This window comes from Mytilus californianus, unplaced genomic scaffold (genome assembly GCF_021869535.1).
Source record: "Mytilus californianus isolate M0D057914Y unplaced genomic scaffold, xbMytCali1.0.p SCAF_2, whole genome shotgun sequence".
Taxonomy (NCBI): Eukaryota; Metazoa; Mollusca; class Bivalvia; order Mytilida; family Mytilidae; genus Mytilus; species Mytilus californianus.
Genome location: NW_026262668.1, coordinates 139,458,554 through 139,486,005, shown reverse-complemented (window position 1 = coordinate 139,486,005; position 27,452 = coordinate 139,458,554). Strand labels below are relative to the sequence as shown.

The 27,452-nt window shown below is 33.0% G+C and overlaps 2 protein-coding genes across 16 annotated transcripts in view; one reads left to right on the top strand and one right to left on the bottom strand.

Moving 5' to 3' along the window:
- Positions 1-933, bottom strand: part of LOC127731242 (formimidoyltransferase-cyclodeaminase-like) — a 42,278-nt gene extending 41,345 nt beyond the window's left edge. For all 4 annotated transcript variants that reach the window (XR_007995562.1, XM_052240259.1, XM_052240260.1 and 1 more), the window contains exon 1: positions 764-933. Coding sequence is in view for 3 of the 4 variants with exons in the window: in XM_052240259.1 (XP_052096219.1) it covers positions 764-817 (54 nt within the window). In the remaining variant the exon portion in view is untranslated. The remainder of the gene's footprint in view (positions 1-763) is intronic.
- Positions 934-977: 44 nt separating this feature from the next.
- Positions 978-27,452, top strand: part of LOC127731239 (zinc finger MYND domain-containing protein 11-like) — a 54,314-nt gene continuing 27,839 nt past the window's right edge. For 2 of the 12 annotated variants that reach the window (XM_052240247.1, XM_052240245.1), the window contains exons 1-9: positions 985-1,052; positions 4,333-4,622; positions 5,710-5,850; positions 15,596-15,673; positions 16,485-16,668; positions 18,081-18,142; positions 20,002-20,079; positions 22,238-22,356; positions 23,493-23,566. In XM_052240247.1, the coding sequence (XP_052096207.1) occupies positions 4,341-4,622; positions 5,710-5,850; positions 15,596-15,673; positions 16,485-16,668; positions 18,081-18,142; positions 20,002-20,079; positions 22,238-22,356; positions 23,493-23,566 (1,018 nt within the window). In that variant the 5' untranslated portion in view covers positions 985-1,052; positions 4,333-4,340. The other 10 variants (XM_052240246.1, XM_052240255.1, XM_052240250.1 and 7 more) reach the window with 10 other exon arrangements.

Here is a 27,452-nt window from a genome sequence, read left to right as displayed (position 1 = left end):
CTTTATCCTCCAGAAATTATTATTGATAGACATAGTAACAAATTCAACTTTGCATTACCTCCTTATTTTTTCCAACTGAGCAATTTGGTACACATTCTATTATTTTGGTCTTCATCTTTGACATATTCAAATTTCTGATTATCTGTTGAAACTTACAAAGTCTGCCTTATCTAGTGAAAGTTCTGATCCATTATAAGACATCTACATCATGTTTGTACATAGATAATCATTCCACACTAATCTAATCAGATAAGTAAGTAACTATAAATACATAATAATGTTCACCCAAATTTCAGTTCTTAATAAAATAATTATTTCTAAAAAAAATCAAAGAGTTTGGGTATCGATAGTGGATCTGGGAGAAGCAATGGGCAGTGTTTCTCTTTGATATCAGTTTTCTCTCCCAAAAGTAAAAAATGCACATGTATGCTTTTAAACTGAAGTACTACTACTAAAAAAAAACATTTTAAATAAATAATTCATGAAGAAGAAAAAAAATCCCTTATTTCAGCCCAAGCTGTTTTTGACATTGTCATTGTGCACAGGAATTTCCAGTCATTGGCGTTTGCAAGACAAGATACATTTTCCTTTATTCTAACAACAATATACATTTCAAAATAAGTCCGGACATGATAGACATTTATCCAATACGTGCATGATACAACATAATTAATTTGGACTTTTATTTAATCTGATGCAGACGAATTTTATAATTATTTTAAGAATTTATGGATCAAGTGTCTGCAACACAACTTCTGTATACCTCTTTGCAACGACCTTCGGAGAAATTTGGGACACATTCCACTATTCTTGGCATCTTCAGTTGTTCTTATCTCAGTACGTAGACTTTATCGATTTTACAGAGTTGAAAGCATGTCTTAATCTACCTGAGCGTACTTGTTGCCATCCGCACAGGTATTGACTTCCGGTTTACATGAGAAATCGTCAGAAATTTATGCGATCTATTTTACGAAAATCTATGACGTTGCCTAAATTGCTGAAAATACGTTTTACACAGGACACCATCTTCTCGAAGTTAGTAAACAACCCATGTAAATATTTTTCTGAAAGTCAGGATTTGAATGCATTCAAATCAATATGTTTTGTATAGTAGTATAAAATTTGAATATATCACTGAAGGATGCATAAAATCGTTAACTGCAATAACGCATTCTTAGTCCTTAATGTGCTTCCTCCTCGGTCAGTAAAATCGATTGGAATAAATTCTGTAGCTGCATAGCAAAAACTGGTGCTTAAAAATTACCCAAATAATAACAGATGCATTCAAAAGAATTTACTTAATTAGGGAACATGCACATGCTTTTCCTTCATGAATACAGATCCAGCTGAAAAACTAATACCCCTGTTCATCATTTATAGTGATTAATTTATACAGTAGATTCCAGACATACACCATAACTCTTTGACTGCACTTGGGATATATGTCTCTTGTCAGCATTCCACGCTAGGTCATATGTGTCATCGTAAAAGAATGACAAAATAGTTTTCAAAAGTAAAGAATAATTATTATTGTGAATAATAATTATTAATATTACATATATTTTATAATCCTTTGAATTTAAACAAATAACATTAACAGTATAAGGTCATTATGACAGATATGACATCAGAAAGTGACGTATGATGACATTTGCTCAAGTTATTTGTACAATGTAAATGATAAATACTGTAAACAATACAATGATCATTCTTAAATGTCACTGTATTGCTGTATGAAGTCAAAAGTTTCAAGTGTCACAAAAAATCTTGGGTCAAGTGTTGCAGATTCTGAAATAGCAATAAGGGTATTGCCCCTGATATTTTGACCTAATAAGAAAAATTGATTACCACCACTGTGAAAAAGTTACTATTGTGTCACATCAATCAGTAAAGGTAACAAAAATCCCATATAGCGGTAAAGATACACTAAAATTTTTTTTGCATATCTAAAACATTGAAATCATACCTGTCAACAATTTTAATATCATCATGATCATTTTTATACGACCGCAAACAAATTTTGTGGTCGTTTATTGGTATCACGACGTCGTCGTCGTCCGAAGACAGTTGGTTTCCGGACAATAACTTAAGTATAAGTAAATAGAAATTTATGAAATTTAAACAAAAGGTTTATAACCACAAAAGGGAGGTTGGGATTGATTTTGGGGGTTATGGTCTAAACAGTTTAGGAATTAGGGGACAAAAAGAGGCCCAAAAATGCATTTTTCTAGTTTCCAGACAATAACTTGTGTTTAAGTGTATGGATCTCTCTGAAGTTATACCACAAGTTTCCATACCACAAAGGGTGGTTAGGATTGGCTTTGGGGGGTTATGGCTCAAATGGTTTAGGAATTAGGGGCAAAAAAGGGGAAAAAACAAGAGTTTCCTGGTTAATGGACAATTTAAAAGCAGTGTAAGGGAGGTAATCCAAAAAACAAGATTGTACAATGTTGTACAATGTTGGATTACCTCCCTTACACTGCTTTTAAATTATCTATTTAAGACTTTTATGATGTAATTTAAATGGGTAATTATGGTTGCAAACTCCATTGGAAATTTGAATAGAGATTATGACCATATCTTGAGGGAAAGAATTTTTTTTTTGGAAAAGGGGGGTGGGGGGTAAAAAAGAAATTGTGGGGAGGGGGGCAATTTTTTCTCATTTCAGATTTCAGAAATTAAACAAAATTTCTTCACATATTTGGGGATTTTTTTGGGGGGTTGGGGTTGGGGGGTTTAATACGCAACAGCATAGTGTATTGCACAAAAGCAAACAAAAAAGGGGGTTAATTTTTCTGCAGTCTTATCCAGCTGTGCCCGGCGAAGCAATTTATTTTATTTATTATTCAATTTGTCAAAATAATTGATAAAACACTAAAAGGAAACCTGTTTACTTTTTTAGAACGTCACTTTATTTTTGAAACAAAAAAAACCCTTATTTATAGCAACACACTAATTTAAACACGATTAAAATATTATTCAACACAAAACCAATAAAAAGGGTGCAAAGGTGTGGGGTGCGAACGTGAAAGGGGGCGAACGTGAATGGGAGTGAACATGATTTTGGGCAAATGGACCTGGATTCAAACCAATGCACATATGTCACAACATGAACTTGTTCAAAATATCGGTGAAACAATGTCAAATATTACTTCGCAGCTAGAAAATTATTACTGTACAAAGAAATAAGTAAGAGTAAAAAAACATAATTTTATTATAATAATATTAGACCATTACATATAGATACATTGATCTCAGACCAGACTATGAATCCCCTACCTATATTTATCTGGATTTATTTTAGCCTTACCCAGCTAAGCAAGAGATGAGTCCTTTGGTCTGTCAAACTTCCTGTATTCGTTTGAGTCAAACTACAGATATCTTGAAATATTTCTCTGGACCTGCTGACTTCACGTTAACAAGATTTGACTGTACTGTGATTCTATTATGAAATACCATTCAGGACAATATTTCACATTTTTCATAATGAAGTAGTGTCCTCCATGAATTTTTTTCCATGAAAATATTTTCTTGTCAAATTCTGCATTCCGGGGGACTTATCGCCATGAAATTGTGAATTTTAGAATTATAACTGAACTTACTTTGTGAGGCAGGTATTACAAACAACTACATTGTATACTGGTAATTTTTCAACATAAAGTAATTTCAAAGGGGCTTATACATGTTCACGATGTTATAAATGATGAATAGATTACAGATTTGTTTTAGTCATATATATTTTAATTTTATTACTCTCTCAAGTTTGTCTTCGTCGATTACAAGTTTTTCAGTAACATCTCGTGTATTTTTTTTAGCAGGAACATTTAGAAAATACACATTTTACAATACAAATGAAGTACCCTTTCTTCATAACACTCTGTTTACATGGTTTAACAGTAATTCCTTCTGGTTTCTGACATATAAATATTCCAATAGTTGCTTGTATTCTTTGCCACCAATGATGTGCAAAACTAATTTTATGTTAACTGTTTCTATTATTAAGTTGTCTTTCTTTGTTTTTATTAATCAAATAAAACACTCTTATGATATCATTGTCCAAAATATTAATTTCTATAACATCCCTTAATTTTGAGAAAAATATTTTATGACAATCCATTAAAAATTGTCTCGATATAGACAAAATAAACCTTTGGATTACCTCCCTTTAATGAGACTAAAGTTTGTAAATTTCAATCTAGATTTGCTTGATAATATATGGAACAATGTTGCATGAACTGTATATGGATGTATAACCAAAAAGATTGCATGAACAAAGTGGATATGAAATATATTACTTTTATTGACTTTTAAACATAATGCATCTATTTTCAGCTTTAAAGATGGTGAGACCAGTTAAAAGAAGACATTCCTCTGTAGTTAAAGCCAAAGCCCTAGTTCATGCTATTCGTTACATTCGACAACAAAAACAGATTCCTAACCTTGATCGAATCCAAAAGTACATGACCCGTGTATATGACACGAAACCATCGGAGACAGAAAAACAGCTACAATATACATGTAAAGATGGACTTATAATCTCCTATACAACGTTGGGTAAAAAAGGAAACAAGACTGGAATAGAGCAGGAGGGATATAGGATTCCAGACGAGGGCGAAATAATGGTATTTATTGTTTATTATGTTATGGTCATTGGGGCTTCAGACGGGGTTTATTTATATATCTATTTAGAAGTGAATTCTACCACAAATCTCCCTTTGATATATATATATTTATCTACAAAGAATATTATGTACGGCTTGAAGAAACATTGTTGAATGTTAACTTGAGAATTGAAAAACAAATCTTAAATATGATTGAATCAGAATAGTTTAATAATACTTATTCTATGGTAATTTAGGAAATAAAAGCAATAAATCCATTACTTTACATGTATTTATTTTTAGTTTTCAAGTATAACATCTTGAATTTCTATCAGAATGCATGAACTGTATATGGATGTGTGACTTGAACTTAATAAAAGTAATGGTAATTGGTACTTTTTTAGGGTAAAGATTGCAGGCAATGCAATCAAAACATTTATGGTACTGACTTTATATATATATATATATCTTCCAGGGTTTATCACTACCTTTGATAGTTAAAGCAATATAGTGCAGTGAGGTGATAATTCTTAAGATCTTATCCAGTCAATGTCATGCAGTTTATTAATAATATATGTAATACTCAAATGTTCAAGTTACAAAATGAATTGTATTTGAAAAACCATACTTGTCAAGAAAACTTTTTTTAAACTGAAAATTACCTAAGTAATGTGTGATGTATGAATCTGTTTTGGAATAGGTTCAACAACAAATGAGCTGCGTCAGATATTAATCAACCTTATGCAAGTGCATGTATACATGAACATTTATAAGACTTTGAATGATTTTGAAAACATTCAAGTATGAAATAAAAGATGAATTTTGGTCTGCTTTGAAGGGTTCTCAAAACAACTCAATTTTCAAACAGTTACAGACTTTCCGTAGAGATTATTTCAATCCAAAATAGATTAACAGATTTATTGATTTTCATTTGCATAAGGTTGATTTCTTTCAGATGCTGCTCAGATGTGTATCATGAACAAAGAAAGATAACTCCAATTCATATTTGTGATTTGCCATACAATTCAAAGTTTCAAAATTGCAATAATTTACCCTTCAGTTCTCACAAGCACTTTGATTATGGTATAATCTTATCTTTATATTACAGAAAGGGGACCATGATTGGTACTGTTTTGGCTGCCATAATGTAGGTGAAGTCCTGCCATGTTCAGATTGTTGGAGAGTATTCCATCCAAGCTGTACCAAAGAAGAATGGACTGGACCAACATTTACTTGCACTATATGCAGGGTAGGTATTTCTGGTCTACAGATTATAATAGGCCTCTGGACCAACATTTACTTGCACTATATGCAGGGTACGTATTTCTGGTCTACAGATTATTATAGGCCTCTGGACCAACATTTACTTGCACTATATGCAGGGTAGGTATTTCTGGTCTACAGATTATTATAGGCCTCTGGACCAACATTTACTTGCACTATATGCAGGGTAGGTATTTCTGGTCTACAGATTATTATAGGCCTCTGGACCAACATTTACTTGCACTATATGCAGGGTAGGTATTTCTGGTCTACAGATTATTATAGGCCTCTGGACCAACATTTACTTGCACTATATGCAGGGTAGGTATTTCTGGTCTAGAGATTATTATAGACCTCTGGACCAACATTTACTTGCACTATATGCAGGGTAGGTATTTCTGGTCTACAGATTATTATAGGCCTCTGGACCAACATTTACTTGCACTATATGCAGGGTAGGTATTTCTGGTCTACAGATTATTATAGACCTCTGGACCAACATTTACTTGCACTATATGCAGGGTAGGTATTTCTGGTCTACAGATTATTACAGGCCTCTGGACCAACATTTACTTGCACTATATGCAGGGTAGGTATTTCTGGTCTACAGATTATTATAGGCCTGTCATAGATGTAATTTATTATGGGATACCATAGTTGGTCTGTCCACACATACTGGTTGATGGATCTGTCAAACTTCAAAGAAAAAAAATTCGTAAGGGTTCTGCGGAACCCAGTGTCTCGCCTACTTTTGCTGTTAATCGAAGGCTCAACAAAATGAGGAAAAAAATCAATAAAAAAATTCCTTTAGATAAGTACTATCTTTTGATTGTAAGAAGCTTCTGTCAAAGTTTGGTATAAATCCAGGATAGTAAATGTTTTAAAAACTTTAACTACAGACTGTATTTAATGTTAACTGGAAGAAAAACTATCCATTTATAAGTAAAATACGGATAAACAGGTACAAAATTTTCTTCTAGATACTAGCTTTTGATCATAAACAATCTTCTGTTCAAGTTTGGTACAAATACAGGATAGTTTAAGAAAGTTATTTAAATTTAAATAACTTTAACCACAGAGTGAATGTGTTGTTTCCTGGCAGAAAAACTAAGTCCATTTATAAGTAAAATATGGAAAAAATGAAATTTTTTTCTTCACAATTTTACTTCTGGATACTATCTTATGAACATAAACAAGCTTCTGTCCAAGTTTGGTACAAATCCAGGATAGTTTGAGAAAGTTATTAAAATTTTAAAAACTTTAACCACAGAGTGAATGTAATGTTTCCCGGCAGAAAAACTAAGTCCATTTACAAGTAAAATACGGAAAAACAGGAATTTTATTTTTACAAAATTTACTTCTGGATACTATCTTATGATCATAAACAAGCTTCTGTCTAAGTTTGGTAGAAATCAAGGAAAGTTTAAGAAAGTTATTAAAATTTCAAAAACTTTAACCACAGAGTGAATATTTGTGGACGCCGTCGACGACGCTGACAGAATGTAGGATCGCTATGTCTCGCTTTTTCAACTAAAGTCGAAGGCTCGACAAAAATGAACATTTGCCTAGACTAAATTTATTAGATTGTTTCAATATTTATTATTACGCCCCTGCTCCAAAAGAGGGGGGGGGGGGGAGAATATTGTTTTATGTCTGTCTGTCTGTACGTCCCATGAAATTTGAACGCAATTTTCTCAGGAATTGAAAATCCGATCTTTCTGAAATTTGTTTTTAATCTTCATATGAACATGTTATACTATATTATGTGGTTTCAGATTCATCAATCTTCAACTTCCTGTTTACTGAATAATTTGATATTCTGCATATAATGGCCATGTAAAAATTGTTTCACATTTTTTTAGGGAACTACAAATAAGAGCTTCCTTAAATTTGTTGTCGGTCTTCATGTGAGCATACTTTACATGTGAGCATATTACATGTGAGCATACTTTACATGTGAGCATACTTTACAGTCCATACTCTACAGTATGATGCATTTTCAGATTTACTGCTGATCAACTTCCTGTTTACTGAGTACTTAAATTTTTGAACTCATTATGGTCCTGTATGAAACATTCATCCGTTTTTCTAGGGAACTACAAATAAGAGCTTCCTGAAATTTGTTGTCAGTCTTAATGGGAACATGCTTTACTCATCAACCTCCTGTTTACTTAAGTGGTGTATCATTAGTGAGCAGTAGCTCACAGTTTTAGTTGTTTGTCATTCCACACAAGTAAATCAAACCAAACTATTGTAGCGTGAAATCTACAAAATTAGTAATATTGAATTCACATACATAAGTAATAATGCATGATGTATATTTAGAAAATTATAATTTAGGCTTTATAATCTACCATCAATCTGTAGACAGCTTAAAAAACATCAAATAAATATGTATACTGTTTTAATTGGATTAAAATAAGAGTTACTAGGTTGTCAAAAGTTTGTTAATCTGTGCACTCAAAATGTATATATAGGCCACTTAATTTGGTATCTGACAATTGGTGCAATAAAAGTCAAGATTTCCATAAATACAAAGAACAGTTTGGTAGATGCAATACAAATGTATATACCTTATATATATATAAACTTTGATGTATAACATATGATTATGTAGCTTTCTATGTATTTCTACCTACAGGAAAAACAGGTAAAATTTCACTACTTACCTTGTTATAGCTTTTACTTCATGCTGTATTTAGTTATATTTTAAGTTTGTTTTGAAATTTAATATTTTTGATTTTGATACTTATTTTTGGGTTGGGGTTTAGGTAAAATCACTGCTTTGATTTTCCAGATTAAAATGTCCAGAAATATGAAGCACAAAATTCCCTGCTTGCTATATCTTTACTTTCACATGTATCCATCTGGAATTCATTTATGGGGGAGAAAATAGGAGTCAGTGTAAATCATCAAGAGGTTGCAAATTTTTATATAAAACGATAAAATGTTATAGATACAAAAGTAAAAGAATGTGGACATTGAAGTAGGTCATCTTTTGTTGCAAGCTCACTGATCTAAAAATCTATTAATTTTCCAATCACATACATCCAATTTATAAATTTGCTGTTTCATAAAAACACATGTTGGTTTTACCCTAGAATTCAAAGACTGGCTGACAAATAAATACATAATTATATTATGATTTACATAGAGGATGAAACATACGGACAATTTAAAATGAAGCCACAATTAACCCTTTTATAATGAATTATTAAATAATATCCTACTTATATCTATAAAATATCATACTGTAATATTCTTTGTTTTACATCTATATAGTCTTGCTTTTAAGGAATAACAACCAAACTTGTGTGATGATGAGATGTTTCCAATTAGTAACTTAGATATTAGCATTAGACATGTCACATGTATAAGCAACAGCCCTATCATAATACATGTCACATGTATGAGCAACAGCCCTATCATAATACATGTCACATGTATGAGCAACAGCCCTATCATAATACATGTCACATGTATGAGCAACAGCCCTATCATAATACATGTCACATGTATGAGCAACAGCCCTAGCAATAGACATGTCACATGTATAAGCAACAGCCCTATCATTAGACATGTCACATGTATGAGCAACAGCCCTATCATAATACATGTCACATGTATGAGCAACAGCCCTAGCAATAGACATGTCACATGTATAAGCAACAGCCCTAGCAATAGACATGTCACATGTATAAGCAACAGCCCTAGCAATAGACATGTCACATGTATGAGCAACAGCCCTAGCAATAGATATGTCACATGTATGAGCAACAGCCCTATCATTAGACATGTCACATGTATGAGCAACAGCCCTATCATTAGACATGTCACATGTATGAGCAACAGCCCTAGCATTAGACATGTCACATGTATGAGCAACAGCCCTAGCAATAGACATGTCACATGTATGAGCAACAGCCCTATCAATAGACATGTCACATGTATAAGCAACAGCCCTATCATAATACATGTCACATGTATGAGCAACAGCCCTATCATAATACATGTCACATGTATGAGCAACAGCCCGTGCATTAGACATGTCACATGTATGAGCAACAGCCCTAGCAATAGACGTCACATGTATAAGCAACAGCCGTAGCAATAGACATGTCACATGTATAAGCAACAGCCCTAGCAATAGACATGTCACATGTATGAGCAACAGCACTAGCAATAGACATGTCACATGTATGAGCAACAGCCCTAGCAATAGACATGTCACATGTATGAGCAACAGTCCTAGCATTAGACATGTCACATGTATGAGCAACAGCCCTATCATTAGACAAGTCACATAATCTTTGTGTCAAAAATGTTTTTATGCCCCCGCCGTAGCGGAGGGGGCATTAAGTTTTACCCTTGTCCGTCTGTACGTACGAACGTACGTACGACCCAAAATTGGTTTCCGTTCTCTAAATTGAGTTTGCCACAACCAAATGTTATGAAACTTATACTGTGGATTCATTTATTTTCGTGGGTATAAATTTTTCGTGGATTGAGGAAAACTTGTATTATCGTGGATATTTGATTTCGTGGATTTGCCAATCTCTGCATACAAAGCCTATAGAAAATTTGTAATTCGTTGAACATTTGAATTTGTGGTTCACTTGTACCCACGGAACCCACGAAAATTGGTATCCAACGAATAATAATGAATCCACAGTACACAATGCTTATTACCACAAAACACAGATCAAGTTTGAATTTTGGTGGCGTCACTTTAACTGTTCTAGAGTTATGCCCCTTTATAAATGGAAAAATTGCAAAATTTTTAGTTTCCGTTCTCTAACTTAAGTTTGCCTCAACCAAATGTTATGAAACTTATACTCAATGCTTATTACCACAAAACACAGATCAAGTTTGAATTTTTGTGGCATCTGTTTAACCGTTCTAGAGTTATGCCCCTTTATAAATGGAAAAATTGCAAAATTTTTAGTTTCCGTTCTCTAACTTAAGTTTGCCTCAACCAAATGTTATGAAACTTATACACAATGCTTATAAACACAAAACACAGATCACATTTGAGTTTTGAAGGCGTCACTTTTACTGTTCTAGAGTTATGCCCCTTTATAAATGGAAAAATTGCAAAATATCAAGTGATTTTTAAAATAGGAGTTATTTTCCTTTGTCCATGATTATAGTTGAATCAACTACAATTAATGCTTTATACAATGCAATGTTTAATTTTGACTTCCACTGATAAAACACAGATCAAGTTGAATTTGGGTAGTCACTTTAACCATTACTGAGTTATGCCCCTTTATAAATCGAAAGATTGCAAAATTTTTAGTTTCCATTCTGTAACTTAAGTTTGCCCCAACCAAACATTATGAAACCTATGCACAATATTCATTACCACAAAACTAAGATCAAGTACAAATTTTTTGTTTACGTTTTCTAACTTTAGTTTGCCGCAACCAAATGTTATGAAACTTATACACAATGCTTATTACTACATAATACAGATTAAGTACGAAATTTGGTGGCGACACTTTTACCATTCTTGAGTTATTTGAATAAGGCCATTCAAACTAAACATAAATAAACTTCTTTTCAGTAATTTGACAAACTAGTAATGCTGGCTTAACGCCTGTATGATCATCTTCCCTGACAGTAATTTCACAAACTAGTAATGCTGGCTTAACGCCTGTATGATCATCTTCCCTGACAGTAATTTCACAAACTAGTAATGTTGGCTTAATGCCTGTATGATCATCTTCCCTGACAGTAATTTCACAAACTAGTAATGCTGGCTTAGCGCCTGTATGATCATTTTCCATAACAGTAATTTCACAAACTAGTAATGCTGGCTTAGTGCCTGTATGATCATTTTCCCTGACAGTAGGCACATGGAAGAAAGTTTGCCAATGCTACATTGTGTTTTTAACATGACTATTCTGATGCAATTATTAGAATTTGAAAATTGTACTGAGATTTTACATATCTTTTCCTATTTTCTGCTTGACTTTAACTTTTAAAGACCAATTATCCAATATTTAATGGAATCCAACACTTAACAAAGATATCTAAGGTATTTTGTTCTATGTTAACATGAACCTCTATTAATCTTGATTATCATATCTTTGGCAGTTTAATTTGTTTCCTTGTAACCCTGCTATGCACTTATTTTACCAGCTTGAGTTACATTACCCTGTGATTACTGTAAATTCAGAAATTATTGCTTGCATTTATTATTGCGACTTTTCAAAAATGAACAAAAATGCAATTTTAATTATTGCTATTTCGAAAAAATTTGCAAACAGATCTATGTTTCAGTTATTAGAATGCGAGTTTGTTTTATTGTGATTCTCACCCAGTCGCATTAATCTTATTGATATAAACCTCGCTATAATTTCTGAATTTGCAGTATGTAGAATTGTAACATGTATATTCTATAGCTATGTAAATGTATGTGTTTGTAAAAATGAAGGACTACACTGCATTCATAGTTCTTCCTCTTATACCAACAGCAACAAGTATGTTAACTCTCGTACTCTTTTTTTACAATTTTTATGTCATTTTCCAATTTTTGCTGTATTATTATAGCTTCCTAATAATATATTATAAAATTGTTTTATCTTAAAATTACTTGGGATGAAAAGTAAAAAATATAGTGTTTTATCATGTTTATAAATGTAATTGGCCAAAATGTCATTCAAAAAGTATAATAAAGATTTTTGTCACGAAGCTTATTTTTGAGCGTCAGGTTTAACAAAATTTGCATTTCCTGTTAGTAAATCTGGAAATTTGAAGTATAATAAGTATGAAGTTACATCTCTTAAATTTCTTATGTTAGTGAAAATAATCTACACATGCTTTCTGTTAACTTACCTTGTTTTAAAATATATAAACTGACATCAGTTCATCATTTTACACTACAATAGACTATATTCATATTACCCACTTCTGACTCTGAATATGATAAGAAACAGGTTACCTAATCTGTGGTAGGACATTCTGGTACTCAGTCAAGTTAGAATAACTAAAAGAAGTAAAATCTTGCTGACAATTGAGCACTTTGGTGGGAAATTAACTGTTTAATGTTTTCTTTACACAACAAACCATTGGAAAACAGTTAATTCCCCCCACCCAATTAAAATGACAATTAAATCCTTACTTCTATATGTCATTGGTGCTGTCCATGGTATTTATAGTGACAATTAAATCCTTACTTCTATATGTCATTGGTGCTGTCCATGGTATTTATAGTAGCAATCTTGAGTGTCATGGTGACAAACCAGGGAAATTTCATACTTAGTCAATTTGATCAGCATTCTTAATGAAGGGTCTTATATGTATGAGTTTATGTCTGTTTTAACTTATATCTCCATCACCTTATTTTCCCTTTGTACCATTCTTATTCATTGAATACCAATTTGTGTGGATTCATTATTATTCATTGAATACCAATTTGTGTGGATTCATTATTATTCATTGAATACCAATTTGTGTGGATTCATTATTATTCATTGAATACCAATTTGTTTGGATTTCATGGGTACAGGTGAAACAGGAATTTAAATGTTCAAAGAAAGACAAATTTTCTATAAGCTTGTATTCAGACTTAGGCAAAACCATGTAGTCAAATATCCACAAAAATCTAAGTTTTCCTCAATCCATGAAAATTGATACCCACGAAAAATAAATGAATCCACAGTAGACAGCATTTGTTCCAATAATTATTCACTATAAGTTGGACATGTAGAAAGGACATAAGGAAGTTGATTGACAATATCAAGTTTATATACTTCTCAACAATAATCATGCTGTAAAATATTGTATTTCTTAACCTTTACTAATTGTAACTTGTAGTATTAATATAACCTTTGACCTTTATTAAATCACAAGGAACTAGAGGCAAGTTACAGTGGTGAAAGTTTACAAACTCTCTACTTATTTGATGAGGTACATATATAGGTGGTCATGTGATATGGTGATGCATGCTGGGATTATATGGTTGACAGGAGTGGGATTGGAGAACACTGTTGATAGGAGTGATGGATATTTTTAGACTGGATTTCCGAGTTCAAATTTATTATGACAATGACTGGATGAGTTCTTGTTAAAGCCTGTAAATAAAACATTCAAGTCATCGATATACAGCAATCTAACAACACATTGCACTAAAATCTGCAGGTTGTCACATAACCTTCTCAGACAAGAGACCATGAATATCAAGTTGTACATCATGAATTTGGACATGGGTTGAATGAATTTAACAAAGTTAAACAAAGATCTTTACAAAATTCCTATACTGACAGCAAGACCTATAGGGAATAAATATGTTGAAGCAACCAAAGTAGGGATGTTAATAAGTTTTGTATGTCCTCCCTATCACTAGTATCAGGATTTCTGTAAGTTATATTTTTTTAAAGGGCATATGTTAATAAATGATTGATTGATTGGTGTGGTCAGTATTAACTATTTTCTACAGCAGGAAAAACTCTGATTAGTTGGTGCATGTATATACATTATTTATGGTGATGTCACATCACCTGATGAACAGATTGTACAGTTACAAACTTACAATTATGATTTGCTGTTGTCGGTCAGTCAAAGCATCAAAAACCCTAGGCATACTGGCATTAAGACTTTTTCAAATGTTATTAAAGGCTAGGAAAGACTTTTTGTCATACCAGTCTAATAACATGAATAATGTACTTTTATCATGTATATAGCATGTAAATATATAAAGCTATGGATATATTCATTTGCTTATATAACAACCAGCTCTTTTGCTTAAGAAAATAACAGGTAAATATCAGTGGGTTTGAACAGTGTTTTTTTGCTTTATTTATTCAGTACAATAGTTTGCATGTGACTATATTATTTTTATGAACATTTTAACTTTTAAAATTTTATAATAGAGGCTTTAAGATAATAATGATGTTGGCCTTTGAGCACATTTTTTTGTTAGAAATAAGCCAGTTAATATAGAAACAAATAGTCCAGTCAAAAAAACCAATCACTGATGTAATGTACAAGAATAAGGTAGTAATATTTGATTTCCTTAAAGTTATATTGATTATGTATTAATTTAACCACAATATGTGTATTGACAGATATATATGAATCTATTGGTATAGGATCACATAGATTACATAATTATATTGTTTGTATTATTGCAGGTTATGCTGGATACAGGAATTTTTCTAAATGGGGGTTTATAAACTTTTTTATACTCAAGGCCCCATAACCTCTGTCGGTCCTTAACACTTTTTGTGTAACCTTTTTCTCTGGTCATAGCTTCTAAATATATGGCACCAAGCTTCATCTAATAATGCCATACCATGTGACAGGTTTTAAATTCTTCCAATGTTCTACTTCCTGTTAGCTTAAAACTGACATCTTTGAAATGTCATACACATTTTTCTCAGCAACCAAAATTCATAGCTTCTTTATACATGGCAACAAGCTTTGTCATGCACATGTATCCTGTACATTTTATTGTATATTCAGGTTTTTGATGATTGCAAACAACATTCAACATTCCCAAATCATGTCAATTGTTCAACTATTGGAATAATATTGACCCTTTACACCAAAAATGTGTACACCTTTTCAAATGACTCTAATGTGTTGTTTGTAACATGGTTACTTACCTCTATACCTTACAGGCTATGAAATCTGATAGAAACACTAGTCATTATTATGCATCCTGTCAAAGTGAACAGGACAGGATTCTGGGAACCAGTAGTTATATAATGCTATTTGTATTACAGGCTGGAAGAGTAAGAAAGTTAAAAAGAAAGATGTTAAACACACTGTTGAGTTATACTGTTATGAGGATGAAGGAGAAGGTAAGACGTGTTTATATAAAATGTGTGAACTAAAATAGTGGTCACTATAATATATAAGAGAAGACAATGTCCACTTTTAATTTCATCAGACTTCTTAACTTGCAACAGATGACTCTTATTCACAGTTGAAATACTCACATGTAATTGCGGTTTAGTGAAAAGTTTAATGAGAAAAGTTAATTAATCAAAATTGCTTATTGCTCATGCTTCATTGGTTTGTTTTAACTTTTTGTTCTGCCTCAACTAATTCGAAAAAGCCAGAGTTATGTGTGCTGTTTCCAGCTGCATTGGTGTCAATTATGTATCAGTTTGTAATTAGATCAGTTTATGGGGATCTAAGAGTGGTAGGCCAACAGTTTATTAAAGTTACATTTATTTTAATTCTGGTTAATTCTAATTGCATGTTGATTGGTGGATTTCTTAAGATATTACGACTCTCCAATCTATTCTCAAAAAATGTATACCGGGGTATATGCTTATTGATGAAAAAACTAAAGTGTATTTAATTAAGCTTTGTATATAGATATAAGAAGATGTGGTATGAGTGCCAATGAGACAACTCTCCATCCAAGTCAAAATTTATAAAAGTAAACCATTATAGGTCAAAGTACGGTCTTCAACAGGGAGTCTTGGCTCACACCGAACAGCAAGCTATAAAGGGCCCCAAAAATTAGTAGTGTAAAACCATTCAAACAGGAAAACCAACGGTCTAATCTATATAAAAAACAAGAAACGAGAAACACTTATGAACCACTTCAACAAACGACAACTACTGAACAGATTCCTGTATTTTTTATATGTTATATTTCAGACAAGAGAACTACACAAAATAGGCCACAGAGAAGAAGAAGTGAATTACTCTGAATTCTTTGTCTTTAAACATAGTGACTTAAATACAATAGAAAATAAAGTCAATAACCACAAATACAGAAGTCTGGAAGAGTTCCTGGCAGACACACAACTTATATACCACAATACGCATTTAATATATGGAGGTAATATACACAACTTATATACCACAATGCATTTGTAATATATATAGTTGATAAACACAAATTCAGTCAGGATTCTACTTTGTAAAATTATCTCCCCAAAACGCCACCTAATTTTTACAATCGTAAAAACAGAAGCCATTGTAGGGATGACGTGCTGTCAATTTAGCTCTTGAAAACCGATAAATTTATAAACAAAGCATCATTACGATCCTTATGTACCAGTTGTATTTTAAAAGACAAATGTATCTACTAACTATTGAGCATCATTTGTAGTTTTCTGCCTTTAGTCAACTTAAAACTATTGTATGATCGGTTCAGGGAGAATTTTCGAAAGTCCAAAAACATTTTAAAAAAATTCTAATTAAATATTTCATGAAAGGGCAGACTAAAAATTTTCAGAGGTTGAAGACTAATAACCCTAGATAACACACACAAAGAATGAAGTTTTTTTTTAAGTTATGCATTTTTAAGATCCACTTGTTAAGTCTGTCGTCAAGTACTTTTAGTCAAAATTTGTTATTCAAACACACCTACTCTGTTGTTATGACTCATTAAAAAGGTATTTCACTTGACCCATATATTTCATTTTTTAGTACTGTACATTTTTAAAGTTATTATATCAACCTGTAGCCTAACTATATAAAAATAATAAAATCTTAAGCGAGATGATGCATCAAATATTTTTGCTTTATAAGTTTTCAAGACAAAATAGTCAACTCAAACACGCCTAAACATAAAAAGGTGTACTCAATATTCTCTATTTTGATGAAATTATTGCCCATTTTTAGGATTTTTTCCAATAAAACAGTTGCCGGCGGCAGAGATGCAAATTAATGCTTTAAAAAGATCAATCTTTTATCTTTCTGTGGATTTTTTTTCGGCGGAATTTATTCTTTTGCACATAAAAGATCCACATGTATTTGCACTTACCACAAACAACTGTTTTGTGAAAATTTGTCTTTAATTTAACATTTTACAAAGAACTCGAAGCTCCATACTATAATTTTAGTAAAAACAGGTATATATGATGCATAAAATCCTAAATTATGCACATTCATTAAACTTTTAAAGCCCATAGAAACAGATGTAAACAATTCAAATATACCAACTTAACCTTTTTTACCTTCTCTAATAAAGAGTTCCATTTCTTTTGTTTAATTTCAACTGGGTATCTGCCTGCTTGTGTACCACAATACATGCTATATGAAGGTAAAATGGACTCTTCATGAACTGGTCCTACCAACAGGTGAAAAATATATTTCATTTCATTACCAGTTTCAAGGTTACATATGGCTCAAAATTCCAAAAAAAAAAGTAAATTTATTTCTTTGATACAGTTGTGTTTTATGTTTATTCTGATATCTCCCTATTCACATTGATTAGACTAACTTCAAACAAAGTCTTTTTTACAGATGAATATAAAGGTGGCATAGCTGAATTGGCCAGAATAATGGCAAAAGATTGTGAACATGAGGTAAAAGTACAAGTAGAAACTAAATCATTAATAATTTCTATTAATTGGCCAAAACAATAGGAAAAGAGTGTGAACAGGAGTAAAAAATGCAAAATTGTGAATTATATGTAGCTGAATGAAAACCAAATTACATAATTAAAAATAAAAAAATGACAGTATATTGAATTCATAAGAAAACTAGGTAATACACTTAACACAGAGGTACGTCTAGGTTGTGTAACCTAATCACAAACTTAAATGTGGAAACAGCTTAGGCAAGTCTCCTTAACTGGCATTGCATGCAAGACAAATATAGAAAGCATTAGATAAAATACAATATACAAGTTGAAATTATCTGTTATAAACATAAGACTAATATAACTGAATTGGCTGACAGAAAAACGAATAACAGAAATAATCAAAGTACTGAAGTACTGAACATCGGATGACCGCAATTTCTTGTGGATGGTCACAAGCACTTGTCTCAGAAAAAAAAATCACATCTCTATACCTGAAAGTGAAGTTAATGTACAGAGATATATTTTTTTCTGAGACAAGTTCGTGCATGGATGATGAATAAATGACAGGGAATTCAACCTCCCGGTAATAACTATTATATTGTAGTGATACAAATCAGTATACTCTGGTTTGTTGTTATATATTATATTAATATTTGTATATAACAGTTACATGTATACATAATTTTCATCCATTTGTTTATCATTCTATTCTACTATTCTAATGATAGTGCAGTGTAAGTGCATTGTGGACACTCTTCTGTAATAATTCGATTTTTCTAATAGATTGGATTTGAGTAGGCATTCATATTTTCCCGCAAAACGTTCTTGAGATATTCTTCCACATGCGTTAACACAAATTTTCTGTACGTGTGCATAGATATTAATGATTTTTTACTTATATATATATTTCTAACGACAAAACATTTTCATATTATTAATTTATGTTCTAAAAAAAGATATTTTTATGAGTATTCATCGAAGAAATGAAGTTATAACAAGCGATAAGGAATGTTATTTTGCACTTGATAATGTCCGCGTATTTATAGATAGGTTACCAGTCAAAAGTTACGTAAGTAGAAATCTCTGTGGCAACAATACATTGGAATGCCCTCATGTCATCAAGATGTAAATAGTAAAAAAGAAGTTTTGTGCAATGAATGATAATGATCATAGAAAAAAGGTGAAAAAAAATACTTTCACAAAGAAAAAGTCTTTTATTTAGTTATCCACACTTATTGTGGACAATACACAAAATGTAAACTACTTACAAAGAATTTTTACAAATCTATCAAAACTATATATAACTTTTAAAATTTGCTACAAAAAATTTGACTTTTTTTAACATGAATTTCAATGAAAATTGATATATAAGTATAATATGCTAGTCCAGAATTGATTCCTGGGATTGAATTTGCGGTCAAAAATTTTGTTGTGTTAAAAGAATCTAAAATTTTGAGAAAATTATTTTATATTAGGATTTATGCTATCTATCAAGAGTGTAGACTACATTGTTTACTTTAGTAGCTGTTATTATATGTTTATGAAATTGTATGTGGAAGAAATTAAACAATGTCATAGTTGTTATTACATGTGCAATGTTTTAACTATGTGATGTTTATAACATTGTATGTGGAAGAAATTAAACAATGTCATAGTTGTTATTACATGTGCAATGTTTTAACTATGTGATGTTTATAACATTGTATGTGGAAGAAATTAAACAATGTCATAGTTGTTATTACATGTGCAATGTTTTAACTATGTGATGTTTATAACATTGTATGTGGAAGAAATTAAACAATGTCATAGTTGTTATTACATGTGCAATGTTTTAACTATGTGATGTTAAAAATATTTTAGGTAGAAGAAATAAAACAATGCCGTAGCTGTTACTACTTGTCCAATGCCAAGCCAGATAATTGGTTCTGTCAGCCGTGTGTAAGTTCTTTACTCTTCAGACATTATTCAGATTGTAATAATATATGGGTTCTTTACTGTCAGACATTATTCAGATTGTAATGATATATAGGTTCTTTACTGTCAGACATTATTCAGATTGTAATGATATATAGGTTCTTTACTGTCAGACATTATTCAGATTGTAATGATATATAGAAAAGAAATTTTCATGAAAATATTGCTAACTGATTGCAGACAAACAAAGCACAATCACTGTTTTTCTGTGGTTTTTTTTTTTAATTTTTAAACATTCAATGTCATTTGAGTGACAGCATAAAGCAAGTATATGGATGGTTGGGGAGAGTTTCATTCTACCAACAGTACTTCATAGATTATACTATAAATATAAATATACAGTACTAGTTATATGTAAAAAATAAACATGTGCAATGAGTTAGCAAAATCTGACATGCTTCATCTCTATAAAAATCTGACATGCTTCATATCTGACATGCTTCATCTCTATAAAAATCTAACATGCTTCATCTCTATAAAAATCTGACATGCTTCGTCTCTATAAAAATCTGACATGCTTCGTCTCTATAAAAGTCTGACATGCTTCATCTCTATAAAAATCTGACATGCTTCATCTCTATAAAAATCTGACATGCTTCATCTCTATAAAAATCTGACATGCTTCATCTCTATAAAAATCTGACATGCTTCATCTCTATAAAAATCTGACATGCTTCGTCTCTATAAAAATCTGACAAAATCTGACATGCTTCATCTCTATAAAAATCTGACATGCTTCGTCTCTATAAAAATCTGACATGCTTCGTCTCTATAAAAATCTGACATGCTTCGTCTCTATAAAAATCTGACATGCTTCGTCTCTATAAAAATCTGACATGCTTCGTCTCTATAAAAATCTGACATGCTTCATCTCTATAAAAAGAGAAAACATAAAAATAGGTTTAATATCTGTACTGTACTGACTTGTGTCGGTATGTGACTTGTACTGTACTGTATCTGTACTGTACTGACTTGTGTCGGTATGTTCATCAATAAATACTGTCAGCAAGTTTGTAAATATAACTTTGGACAAGGCAAACAAGGATTGTTAAAGACTTGGACTAGTATGTGTATTCCGCTTGCAAATGTTATAAAAAAGCCCTGGGCAAGTAAGATTTGTCAGAAAATTTCAACCTCTGCCTGATTGGATGGACTGGTACAAAGCCCTTGGCAAGTAAGATTTGTTCAACCTCTGCCTGATTGGATGGACTGGTATAAATTCCCTGGGCAAGTAAGATTTGTTCAACCTCTGCCTGATTGGATGGACTGGTACAAAGCCCTGGGCAATTAAGATTTGTTCAACCTCTGCCTGATTGGATGGACTGGTACAAAGCCCTGGGCAAGTAAGATTTGTTCAACATCTGCCTGATTGGATGGACTGGTACAAAGCCCTGGGCAAGTAAGATTTGTTCAACCTCTGCCTGATTGGATGGACTGGTACAAAGCCCTGGGCAAGTAAGATTTGTTCAACCTCTGTCTGATTGGATGGACTGGTACAAAGCCCTGGGCAAGTAAGATTTGTTCAACATCTGCCTGATTGGATGGACTGGTACAAAGCCTTGGGCAAGTAAGATTTGTTCAACCTCTGCCTGATTGGATGGACTGGTACAAAGCCCTGGGCAAGTAAGATTTGTTCAACCTCTGCCTGATTGGATGGACTGGTACAAAACCCTTGGCAAGTAAGATTTGTTCAACCTCTGCCTGATTGGATGGACTGGTACAAAGCCCTGGGCAAGTAAGATTTGTTCAACATCTGCCTGATTGGATGGACTGGTACAAAGCCCTGGGCAAGTAAGATTTGTTCAACCTCTGCCTGATTGGATGGACTGGTACAAAGCCCTGGGCAAGTAAGATTTGTTCAACATCTGCCTGATTGGATGGACTGGTACAAAGCCCTGGGCAAGTAAGATTTGTTCAACCTCTGCCTGATTGGATGGACTGGTACCTTAAACTCAATCTTTGGATGCATATGCATTAGATTTATCAGTATGCCAAAACTTCAAATTTTGTAGAATCCCTTCAATTACTGTTCCTTGGCCATAAAAAATCATGCATCTAATGTGTGAAGTGTATGTTATAATTCAGTTGTTTTATCAAGAAGTTTTAATACTTGTCTCTGTAGGACCCACCACATGAACTGGTATATGCAAAACTGAAAGGTTACAGTTACTGGCCTGCCAAGATAATTAGGAGACTCGGTGATCGATGTGATGTCAGATTTTTTGGTGGATTTCATCAAAGGTAGGTCACATATAGGTCATAAGGATAACAGTTAGTTACAGTTACACTTCTAAGGTCATGAAGATACTCAGTAAAACAATTACATATGAAGGATTATTTCACCCAGAAACCTACCTTAAAAGAAGTCTGTACTCACAGAACTGCCATTGACGAAATTGTCCACTCAAAAGAACTACCTTTGGTAAAAAAATTTCACTCCAAGAATCATTTTTAATGAAATTCTCCATTAAGAATCCTAAGAAAGAGTAAATCATGATATTAGTATAAAAATAAGGAGATGTGGTATGATTGCCAATAAGACAACTATCCACCAGATTTCAAATTAAGTGGATGTAAGCAATTAAAGGCCACCATACGGCCTGTAACAATGAGAACAATCAGTAACGTATAGTCTGCTATATAAGGCACCAACATGAAAAATGTGAAACCATTCAAACAAGAAAACTAACAGCCTTATTTATAACAAAACAGTTTACGAAAAAAAAAAAATGATGGACACAAACCACAACAACTACAGGCTCCTGACTTGGGATAGGCACATAAACAATATACTGTAAATTCAGAAATTATTACGTGCATTTATTATTGCGATTTTTAAAGAATGGACTAAAATGCGAGATTTATTATTGCGATTTCAGGAAAATCTGCATATAGATTTTTGTATCAGATATCAGAATGCGAGTTCTTATTATTGCGATGATCACCAAGTCGCATTATTCGCATTAATAAAAACCTCGCAATAATTTCTGAATTTACAGTAGTGGGGTTAAACATTTTTGTGAGTGCTCAGTCCTCCTCCTAACCTGGGACTGAGGAGGAGCAGCACAGCATAAGAACAAACAGTAAAAATCAGTTGTAATTGGCTTACCTCAAAAAGATCGGTACAAAGCACAAAAACAGTAGAAATAAAGCACCGAAATACGAGTACTTGCAGAATCATTCTGATAAAGAAATTATCCTGCTTTTGAAGTGAGAATTCTTAACAATCGCATCCATTTATTTTTCAGTATATAATTTATTTATTGTAGTACAAAAATTATAATTGAATGTCTATGTTCATTTAGCTTTGTTTAGATATGTTTTTTTTTTTTTTTTATGTATACTTTGTAATTAGAACATTATGTTTCTCTTGGCAGATCTCTATTACCTAAGGAATCAATAAAACCAGTAGATATCAATATTCAGAAACTAGTCACAAAAAGAACTGTAGGTACGTTTAGTATTCAGAAACTAGTCACAAAAAGAACTGTAGGTACGTTCAATATTCAGAATCGAGTCACAAAAAGAACTGCAGGTACGTTTTATTTATCACATGAAGAACATTGAGGATGGAACATTTGATAACAAACTTCTCATATATTGAAACACACAAAAATATATTTAAGATTTTTGTATGCTCAAAGAAGGTTAAAGTCCTGTTACTTTGGAACAGCATATCACAAGAAAATATAAAAAGGAATCTTTCTTCTGCTGATTCAAATATTCCATGAAGTTTATGAAATTTGGTAAAAGCATTCTCTAGCTTTAATAAGATGTGTGGACCAACAATGGTATACCACAATTCATGCTGTCAGATTTTAGGCAATTTTTCACATATTACATAGTTATTAAGTGTGGATCTATTTACTTGGAAACTTTACTCGGTTGTTGGGATTTGTAAAAGTAGCTACTTAAGGTGTTTGAAAATTTTCTGATTTGTGATTCAGCAGTTATGAGAATAAAATTGTTGGACACATTGAGTATGCTTTATAGTTCACTTTAAACTTTACATTATTGTTTGGATTGATAAAAAAAAAAGTTTCCTTTTAATATCGAAATTTTCATATTTGCTTTCCAGAGTTATGGGACTTTAACCATCAAATTTATGGATATTCTCTGCAAGATTTTCTGCAGGTCCATTTTATTGCTATGATATTTTCACATTACATTGATCAACAATGAGTTTTCTTGATGACATCAGGTTCTCATTAATAAGTTAGAGGTAAAATGTATTTGGTGTATAGAATGATTGTACATTTTCATGTGATGGCTCATCTGAACTTGACCTCATTTTCATTGATCATATATAAATGATAAATTTATGTAATAGAAGCTTTGCCTTGATATCAAAGATTTTTTACAACAAATTAAGTCATGATCAACAATGCTGGCAAGACAAGCTTCAGCACTTTTGTTTTAAAGCAATAATTTGTTTGGCAAAATTGTGTTATTGATTCTGTAATTCTTAGCCTCTGTTTACCTTCTCAGACCAGGTTATTACTTAGCCTCTGTATACCTTCTCAGACCAGGTTATTACTTAGCCTCTGTATACCTTCTCAGACCAGGTTATTACTTAGCCTCTCTATACCTTCTCAGACCAGGTTATTACTTAGCCTCTCTATACCTTCTCAGACCAGGTTATTACTTAGCCTCCAGATTATTACTTAGCCTCTGTATACCTTCTCAGACCAGGTTATTACTTAGCCTCTGTATACCTTCTCAGACCAGGTTATTACTTAGCCTCCAGGTTATTACTTAGCCTCTGTATACCTTCTCAGACCAGGTTATTACTTAGCCTCCAGGTTATTACTTAGCCTCTGTATACCTTTTCAGACCAGGTTATTACTTAGCCTCTGTATACCTTCTCAGACCAGGTTATTACTTAGCCTCTGTATACCTTCTCAGACCAGGTTATTACTTAGCCTCCAGGTTATTACTTAGCCTCTGTATACCTTCTCAGACCAGGTTATTACTTAGCCTCCAGGTTATTACTTAGCCTCTGTATACCTTCTCAGACCAGGTTATTACTTAGCCTCTGTATACCTTCTCAGACCAGGTTATTACTTAGCCTCCAGGTTATTACTTAGCCTCTGTATACCTTCTCAGACCAGGTTATTACTTAGCCTCTAGGTTATTACTTAGCCTCTGTATACCTTCTCAGACCAGGTTATTACTTAGCCTCTGTATACCTTCTCAGACCAGGTTATTACTTAGCCTCTGTATACCTTCTCAGACCAGGTTATTACTTAGCCTCTGTATACCTTCTCAGACCAGGTTATTACTTAGCCTCTCTATACCTTCTCAGACCAAGTTATTACTTAGCATTTGTATACCTTCTCAGACCAGGTTATTACTTAGCCTCTCTATACCTTCTCAGACCAGGTTATTACTTAGCCTCTCTATACCTTCTCAGACCAGGTTATTACTTAGCCTCTGTATACCTTCTCAGACCAGGTTATTACTTAGCCTCCAGGTTATTACTTAGCCTCTGTATACCTTCTCAGACCAGGTTATTACTTAGCCTCCAGGTTATTACTTAGCCTCTGTATACCTTCTCAGACCAGGTTATTACTTAGCCTCTGTATACCTTCTCAGACCAGGTTATTACTTAGCCTCTGTATACCTTCTCAGACCAGGTTATTACTTAGCCTCTGTATACCTTCTCAGACCAGGTTATTACTTAGCCTCTCTATACCTTCACAGACCAGGTTATTACTTAGCATTTGTATACCTTCTCAGACCAGGTTATTACTTAGCCTCTCTATACCTTCTCAGACCAGGTTATTACTTAGCCTCTGTATACCTTATTACTTAGCCTCTGTATACCTTCTCAGACCAGGTTATTACTTAGCCTCTGTATACCTTCTCAGACCAGGTTATTACTTAGCCTCTGTATGCCTTCTCAGACCAGGTTATTACTTAGCCTCTGTATACCTTCTCAGACCAGGTTATTACTTAGCCTCCAGGTTATTACTTAGCCTCTGTATACCTTCTCAGACCAGGTTATTACTTAGCCTCTGTATACCTTCTCAGACCAGGTTATTACTTAGCGTCTGTATACCTTCTCAGACCAGGTTATTACTTAGCCTCTGTATACCTTCTCAGACCAGGTTATTACTTAGCCTCTGTATACCTTCTCAGACCAGGTTATTACTTAGCCTCTCTATACCTTCACAGACCAGGTTATTACTTAGCATTTGTATACCTTCTCAGACCAGGTTATTACTTAGCCTCTCTATACCTTCTCAGACCAGGTTATTACTTAGCCTCTGTATACCTTCTCAGACCAGGTTATTACTTAGCCTCTCTATACCTTCACAGACCAGGTTATTACTTAGCATTTGTATACCTTCTCAGACCAGGTTATTACTAAGCCTCTCTATACCTTCTCAGACCAGGTTATTATTTAGCCTCTGTATACCTTCTCAGACCACGTTATTACTTAGCCTCTGTATACCTTCTCAGACCACGTTATTACTTAGCCTCTGTATACCTTCTCAGACCAGGTTATTACTTAGCCTCTCTATACCTTCTCAGACCAGGTTATTACTTAGCCTCTGTATACCTTCTCAGACCAGGTTATTACTTAGCCTCTCTATACCTTCTCAGACCAGGTTATTACTTAGCCTCTGTATACCTTCTCAGACCAGGTTATTACTTAGCCTCTGTATACCTTCTCAGACCAGGTTATTACTTAGCGTCTGTATACCTTCTCAGACCAGGTTATTACTTAGCCTCTGTATACCTTCTCAGACCAGGTTATTACTTAGCCTCTGTATACCTTCTCAGACCAGGTTATTACTTAGCCTCTCTATACCTTCACAGACCAGGTTATTACTTAGCATTTGTATACCTTCTCAGACCAGGTTATTACTTAGCCTCTCTATACCTTCTCAGACCAGGTTATTACTTAGCCTCTGTATACCTTCTCAGACCAGGTTATTACTTAGCCTCTCTATACCTTCACAGACCAGGTTATTACTTAGCATTTGTATACCTTCTCAGACCAGGTTATTACTAAGCCTCTCTATACCTTCTCAGACCAGGTTATTACTTAGCCTCTGTATACCTTCTCAGACCACGTTATTACTTAGCCTCTGTATACCTTCTCAGACCACGTTATTACTTAGCCTCTGTATACCTTCTCAGACCAGGTTATTACTTAGCCTCTCTATACCTTCTCAGACCAGGTTATTACTTAGCCTCTGTATACCTTCTCAGACCAGGTTATTACTTAGCCTCTCTATACCTTCTCAGACCAGGTTATTACTTAGCCTCTGTATACCTTCTCATACCAGGTTATTACTTAGCCTCTGTATACCTTCTCAGACCAGGTT